General features: G+C 35.2%; 1 protein-coding gene across 4 annotated transcripts in view; it reads left to right on the forward strand.

The window, feature by feature from the left end:
- The window catches only part of LOC124305937 (phosphatase and actin regulator 1-like), a 155,740-nt gene extending 148,755 nt beyond the window's left edge, over nucleotides 1-6,985 (forward strand). Inside the window, exons 10-16 of one of the 4 annotated variants that reach the window (XM_046765970.1) lie at nucleotides 79-221; nucleotides 1,436-1,592; nucleotides 1,904-1,959; nucleotides 2,322-2,425; nucleotides 2,523-2,695; nucleotides 2,796-4,585; nucleotides 4,638-6,985. In XM_046765970.1, the coding sequence (XP_046621926.1) occupies nucleotides 79-221; nucleotides 1,436-1,592; nucleotides 1,904-1,959; nucleotides 2,322-2,425; nucleotides 2,523-2,695; nucleotides 2,796-2,811 (649 nt within the window). In that variant the 3' untranslated portion in view covers nucleotides 2,812-4,585; nucleotides 4,638-6,985. Of the gene's footprint in view, nucleotides 1-78; nucleotides 228-1,435; nucleotides 1,593-1,903; nucleotides 1,960-2,321; nucleotides 2,426-2,522; nucleotides 2,696-2,795; nucleotides 4,586-4,637 lie in introns of all 4 variants that reach the window. The other 3 variants (XM_046765971.1, XM_046765972.1, XM_046765973.1) reach the window with 3 other exon arrangements.
- The last annotated feature ends 455 nt before the right edge of the window (nucleotides 6,986-7,440 follow it).

Raw genomic sequence — 7,440 nt, forward strand, 5'->3', positions numbered from 1 at the left:
AGAAACGTCGATGAAAATCTGCGACCCCCGAAAACGTCGCCGACTAATCAACGAAACTTTGTATTTGATTCGCTTTAGCAGTCGACCCGTTCGATTCGGTCTGGCTCTGCCTTGCACTTTGGAGAACAAGGAGAACGCGAGGCCGTACGTGATCCGGGAAGATACCGAAGGCGACACCGGGGACGGACAGGTTCTCTACCGAGACGAGGAGGACGAGGAGAGTGAGTGTAATGGAAATTTAATGATCATCGATAAAAGTCCTTTTCCCTTGGGTTTCTTACCATCGACGATTATCTCTCAACACGCTCGTTCATCACCTGTATATGTTTATATTTATGTTTAATTATGTTTGTTTATTCGAAAATATCGCCGTACCGGAAATCTATAATTACACGTCTTCTCCCCCCCCCCTCCCATTTCCTCTCTCAGTTTCCGTTTCTATAACTGCGGGTAAAAGAATATTCGCAGCAACGCGTCACGTTACACAATACATATAATGCTACGGATCAACCTTCATCGATAACTAATTTTATCCGCCACCGCCAATTTGTATATACATATGCATATTCATACATATACATACATATATGTGTGTGTGCGTGTATGTGTCATATTCTAATGTATGATAAAAGCGCTGCTTGCACGTGTTGCGGATGTGGCTCATCGCCTGTCTACTATTTATCCTTGTGCAGTGTCTTCCTGACTCTTGGCATGCCTCGGTCAGCGATTTTCAATTTAGTTTCGTCGCGAGTTTGTTCAACGTACGTTGAAGAAAATAAATCACACACACACACACATACACAGAGAGAGAAATACACGCGTACGTATATCGATGAATAGATAAATGAAAAAGTGATTTTTCCGTACGTAGACTCGATAAATGCGTTCCACTCTCTCTCTCTCTTTCTCTCTCTGTCTCTCTTTCTCTCTCTCTCTCTCTCTCTCTCTCTCTCTCTCTCTCTCTCTCTCTCTCTTTACCTTTGTGTTTTGCTCTCTCCTTCTCTCCGTATCATCGCGCTTTGCAACAAGTGAAATGACATCGGCAGATTTCACTGGGTACAATTGTCTATTAAGCAATAGCAATCGATGAAGCTTAATTTCTAAACAGCGAAACTAAAAGGGGAGGGGAATATGTTGTCAATTTTGACCGCGTCTACAATCTCGATCACTCAGGCGCCGAATAGAAATGAAGAAATTGTCTCTTTCCGGAGGAGCAGAAGTTGCTCGGTTCCAATAGTTGGTACGGATGAATCAGTGTAGTTGGATCCGTTAGTCGTATATCGATTGACGATTTGTTTGACCATTTTTAATTTGCATGAAAATTTGTTTGTATTATTGAACATCGTATTTCCTTATCCTTTTTAAGCAACCTGATCGAGGTTTTTTTTTTTTCTTTTATCCATGCGTAAAATCGTGGTATTATTTGTTTTTTCAGATCGTCTTGCGGCAAAAATTGCAAGGAAGGAATCGTTGTCTCTGAAATTGGCACTTAGGCCAGACAGGCAGGAGCTCATCAATAGAAATATCCTTCAGATACAATCGGACAATGAGCGGCAAGAATCTAAGGAGGCAATCGGAGCCAGGCTGATAAGGTAGATACGAGTAAAAAGTTTTTTGATTTATCATTCGTTATACATGAATTGGTCGTTGAACGAGTAGAAATTTTTTCACACCACAGCAAAGTTCGGTGAATATAAATTTTTCATAACTTTGACACTGTTCTGGAACTCCTAAAAATTACTTTCACCCTTATGCGTTAGACGGGGAATTATTGTTAGTGCACGATATCACTCGTATACGTGCGATTCAACCCCGAAAAAATGGCCGCGTTGTGTTCAACGTCGGTTGAGTCAACAATTGTTCACCTGATTTGCTGACCGCATCACGTTCGTTTCGTTTACAGGCGGCTGAGCATGCGGCCAACGCAAGAAGAGCTGGAGGAACGAAATATTTTGAAAAGTAAGCATTGTAATTCATATTAGATCAAGATTGTATGACAAATTTTAAGTTTTCATCGAACGATCATCTCTGTTTTTAATTTCGCGATGGTTGAGAAATTGGAAATCGAAGATTGAATGACATCTGATAATTGTTATACTTTTCGGCTTTGTTACGGTGTATCGATATCTTGCGGCATTCTAATTACATTGAGCGAAAGATATAGAAGACCACTTGAAAAACGTAAACAATCCGTAATCAACACTTGGAGACTTGACAGTCTTCCGGTATGTCTTGTGAAAAGTGGACACGTTTTTTCTTTTTTCTACGATTTGGTGTGGGAACGAAATCTTTAACGGTGAATGATGGAATTTTTATTATAGAACAAAGTCCAGCCGAGGAGAAAAAGCAGAAGGAAGAAAAGAAGCGTTACCTCTTACGGAAACTCAGCTTCAGGCCGACCGTAGAAGAATTGAAAGAAAAAAAGGTGCGCGCAATAACAACGACTGAAATTAAAACCTTGATTTTCACATACGTCCGTGCACTCGCATCTAATCTCCTCTTGTGTCAACGCTTTTTTGCAGATCATCAGGTTTAACGATTACATCGAGGTGACGCAGGCGCACGACTACGACAGAAGGGCCGACAAGCCTTGGACGAGATTAACGCCAAAGGATAAAGCAGCCATTCGTAAGGAGCTGAACGAATTCAAAAGCTCCGAAATGGCGGTACACGAGGACAGTAGACACCTGACTAGGTGAGCCGACCACGTCCGACGCGGTTCTCGATTTATACGGCGAAAAAGGTTTCCCCGTTGTCTCCGATATTTATGGGATTTTCTTTTTATCTGTTTCCAGGTTCCATAGGCCATGACAATTGCAATGTGTTAAGGTGCTAGAGTGTGATGCGGGTTCAGGTGCGGTTCAAGTGCGTCGGATTCGCTCTGAGCTTCGGTTAAATCCGTGCAATAATGTCACATCTATGAATTATACAGAGTGCGCGACGACGCCTTTACTGGCGGTTATCAAATCGCCATTTTCACCGTACGCAAGGTTATTTCTATCACCGGCGTCGGCGATTATTGTGATAGGGTGATCTGTCCGATATTTAGCGACGGGTCACTCGCTGATCTTAAGGCTCTAGTTCGCACGCGAGTTTCGAAAATTCTACATATTGTTTGTCTCGATATTCGCGAAACTTTACCGGCGTTCAAACAACATTTCTTACCATCGGGAAAAGTACGAGGAGTATCGATGCTGTTGCAGATTTGTCAAACGAATTTATAGCTCGGTTTTCCTCGTTTGTTACCGATATACTTCGCCAACTTTACCGCTGGATTGTAATCCGTCTCGAGTGCGAACTGATTCCTTATGCACGTAAACACCATTTGCTAGCAAGCTGGCTCTGCGCTAATATCTGGCACGCGTGAAAAGTTCGTTTCTTTTCTTTTTCTTTAAAATCAACACGTTCTTCTTTGCGATTTGAACTAGTTTCTTGTGCGGTTATAAGTTTGTCTTTCGATAAATTAATTATACGGTGACGATGATTAATTGTTATTGCCAGATGATGTTATTTGGCAGAGCTATCTTGGATTGCGAACGCTTACGATTTATTATTATTACAAATATAAGTACTATATATATATGTATGTATGTATGTATGTATGTATGTATGTATGTATGTATGTACGTATGTACGTATATACGTAAATGCATACAAATACAGACGTTCTGTGCAATATTATAGTTTGCACGTTATAGAGCGTTTTAATATGTATACATAATAGTAGTTGATATTGTATTGACTTCAATCACTTATCAGAATAGGAAAAAAAAAACAGATTAAAAATTCAACAAGAAATATAAATAAAAAATAAAACCATAAATATTAACTTGATAATTGATTTTGGTAAATTATCAATAAAACGAAATTGATAAAAGTCCGTGAATTTATTGAATCGCTGAAAACGAAATAAAATGTTACTCGTTAGTTGTTGGCTGAATAAAATACATATTGTTAGAATTGTTGAAAAAGAAGGGGAGAAAAAAATTACCGGTAACAATACGTGTCCTACGGCTTCATTTTCGTATTAACATCTTTTGCACAAATTCTTGGACGTAATCTTCGATAAACATAAATCAATGAACAAATAAATCATTTAATAACACGTCATCTAATCTGATCATTGTCCAGGTTCTGACTAAGCGAAAAGATTGGAAACTCAATTGTACTCTCTAACATTTAACAATAGTCAATTTTTTGTCAAACCTTTGTCCGTGTCGTGTAAATAACGTCATAATTTCAACCGAAAGAAGGTGTATAATATTGTTATAATTTTCAAAAGCTCAAATCTGTCTTTGTTTTAATATTTTCAACTTGATTAAGTGTGTTTGTTTTTTCTTTTTATCATTATTATTTCTTCAACGATGAGCATGCTTTTATCAAGAAGGGTGAACTTTGAGAAGTATATTTTTATTGAGTATAAGTCGATGCGTGTAATTTTTTTTTTTTTTTTTTTTCGTCGCTATCGATGTCGAAGTCGTGAAAATTTTTAACCACTATGTCCGATTTTCTAACCCTTTCTCGCATCAGAATAATAATAGTAGTAGTAGTAGTAGTAGTAGTAGTAGTAGTAGTAGTAGTAGTAGTAGTAGTAGTAAAAGTAGTAGTAGTACTAGTACTAGTACTAGTACTAGTAGCAGTAGTGGCAGTAGTAGTAGTAGTAGTTATAACAATAATAATTATAATAATAACAAAAACAACAACAATAATAATAAACGTAATAGTAATATTAATAATAATTGAATAGTTGTACAATACAATATTTAAATTTGTATCCATCGTAGACGCAATAAAATATTTAAAACAAAGGAAGCTCGTGTAAAACAAAGTGAAATTAAGAAGAGAAGAGGAGGAAAAAAAATTAAAAACAGACGCGTAATAAATTTTCTGTATATATCGTCTAGGAGATAAGCTCCGTTATATAATTATATAAATAATTACGTAGTAACTGCGCTATATAATTGAAAGAAAGAATAATAATAATAATAATAATAATAATAATAACAACAACAACAGTAATGAAAATAATAATTTTCGTTCTTGTTATCATCATCATCATTATTATTATTATAGTAATGAAAATTATAAATATAATCTTAATATTGCGTTAAAAAAAAGTATGTGCATTTTCCAGCACAGAAAGTTGGTATTTTGTGTACAAAAGTTGTTGAACATTTGTGGCTGTAATAATTGGTTGAGTAGGGAAATGTATCTTTTTTTTTCGTGGAAAAGATAATGCTACTGATGCTGCATTTATCGTGCAAGCATTTCAGGGAAGCATTTACACAGCAGGTTCAACTATACTAGACGATATAAAGCAATTTCTCTTTATCGTCGAAAACAGCATCTGTACGGACGCTGAGCAGTGAGCTGCTTCTTTAGTCCGCGATTTACTTGAAAAGAACTAGATAATAGCAGAGTATTGTTTTGTACCGCCTAGAGAAACGGTGAGAATTCGTAGAAGAGTAATATTATGCGTTATAAATTAAACGGGAAGAAAGGAGAGGAAATTAAAAAATCATAGTATTATGTCCGTGTAAAGAACAAATTTAACTCGTATGAAATAATAACGATACTAATATAAAAACTAATGGCAAATTGAAGAAAAAAAGGTAAAAAGAAAAAAAAAAAATGGTGATGAGGAAACGAAGTGGAAAATTAATAAAGAAAGAAACTCGATCATTCACAGTACAGTAAACGATACTTTTAAGTAAATGAATGTAATGCAAATATTGAAATATGATGTAGCTTAATAAATAAAGCCGTGTTAGGCTCAGAGATTTTTACCAAATGACTCCGCAACGCGGGGAGCAGTAAATAAGAAGTAAATTTCACTCTTTTGTAGGAGTTGAGAGAAATAATACAAAAATGAAGAAAAAGTAAAAACTATACGAGTGCAAGATAAACATTACGAGAAAGGTGCGTAATACTTGTTTCGTAAAATTATTCTGTTGATATAGAAAATTTTGACGTAATAAGGATAATCTTGTTACAACGAATAAATAGTTGACCAATTGAGTTATTGTTAAATAACAATTCGTTTCACAGTATGTGAACATGTGTTTACATGTGTTATGCATACCTGGATTCATTAGTTGTTTTTTTCTGTCTCGTATTTTCTCTTCTTCCAGTATGCTCTACGCATGAATTTATTTGCCATACGTTCGTAAATAATTAAAAAAATATCATTCATCAAATCATGCGAATTCGGCGAAGCAAAAATAAACATCTTATTTTTTAAGTATGAAAACTCGGTAAAAATATGCCAAAAGTAGGTAGATACTGCTATACTGGTACGACTAAATCAATATTACTGTTTATCGATTTATGATCGATTGACACTTGCGACGTCAACGAGTGAATAATAATTGTACATTTTAACGCGAAAGTCGATCTCCAATTTCGAATTCAGCTCTTGCTGTTGTTCCAAACGCAGGGCTAATCGTGGTGTAATGTTTATTTTGTTAGCGCATTGTCCTGTAAGCATAATAAAATTCGCTTAAAACATATTATGTATTTAAAACTACAAATTGTTATTTGATCAGCAACCGATTGTCAATATTTTGTACACGCTGTTGAACAAGAACACGTAAAAGAAGAAGACGATGAAAACAAAAAAAGAATTGTATCATATAGAAAAAAAAGAAAAAAAAAAACTGTAGACTTAAGAATAATAATGTATATAATTATTACTGTAAACTCTAATTAATAATCCAAAAAAACGAAAAACGAAAAAAACAAACATAATGAAATAAAACCTTACTCATTGAAAGAACAAGATAAAAAATTTCAAAATCTATTGAGTATATGATTTTGAAGAGAAAAAAACGCTGTGTTATTTTCGATTTAAAAATAATTCTCTTTGTTATTAGTTTATATACTATTATGATTACTGCAATTTATTATTATATATTATTAATGAAATGAAATACTGTAACAAAGTACTGTTAACTATTCTTAAAATATTAAAACTTTTGTAAACTGATACAATTACTATCATAATTATTACCGTAATTATTTGTTTAATTTTTCATTCCGATGTTTGCCCTGGCTTATCATAATTATTTACTAAAATTTCACGATATTAATATTTACAAATTTCTGTTGGTATGTGCTTCGACAGAGATATTCCATGCATACTAAGACATCGGGAATCGTATTACGGAAGACAATCGCATTTTTAAATGCAGGTATACTTTGCACACCGGTATTTATTTATTTTTATAACTTTCGGACTCTTCTATATTCCGGTTTTCCGATTTTCCAGAACGAATCGACTTTCGATACATCCAGGAAGTAAGAAGACGCCGATCACATCGCGAGATACCATGAAGGCAATGGACGATTCAAAATTCCCTCTTGACTTTCGGCATGCTTCGCAATCCATCCGCAGCGCGGCGACACCGTTCGAGTATAAAAGTAGCGGCCTCGATTGTCGTT

This window comes from Neodiprion virginianus, chromosome 5, assembly GCF_021901495.1.
Source record: "Neodiprion virginianus isolate iyNeoVirg1 chromosome 5, iyNeoVirg1.1, whole genome shotgun sequence".
In the NCBI taxonomy this organism is placed as follows: domain Eukaryota; kingdom Metazoa; phylum Arthropoda; class Insecta; order Hymenoptera; family Diprionidae; genus Neodiprion; species Neodiprion virginianus.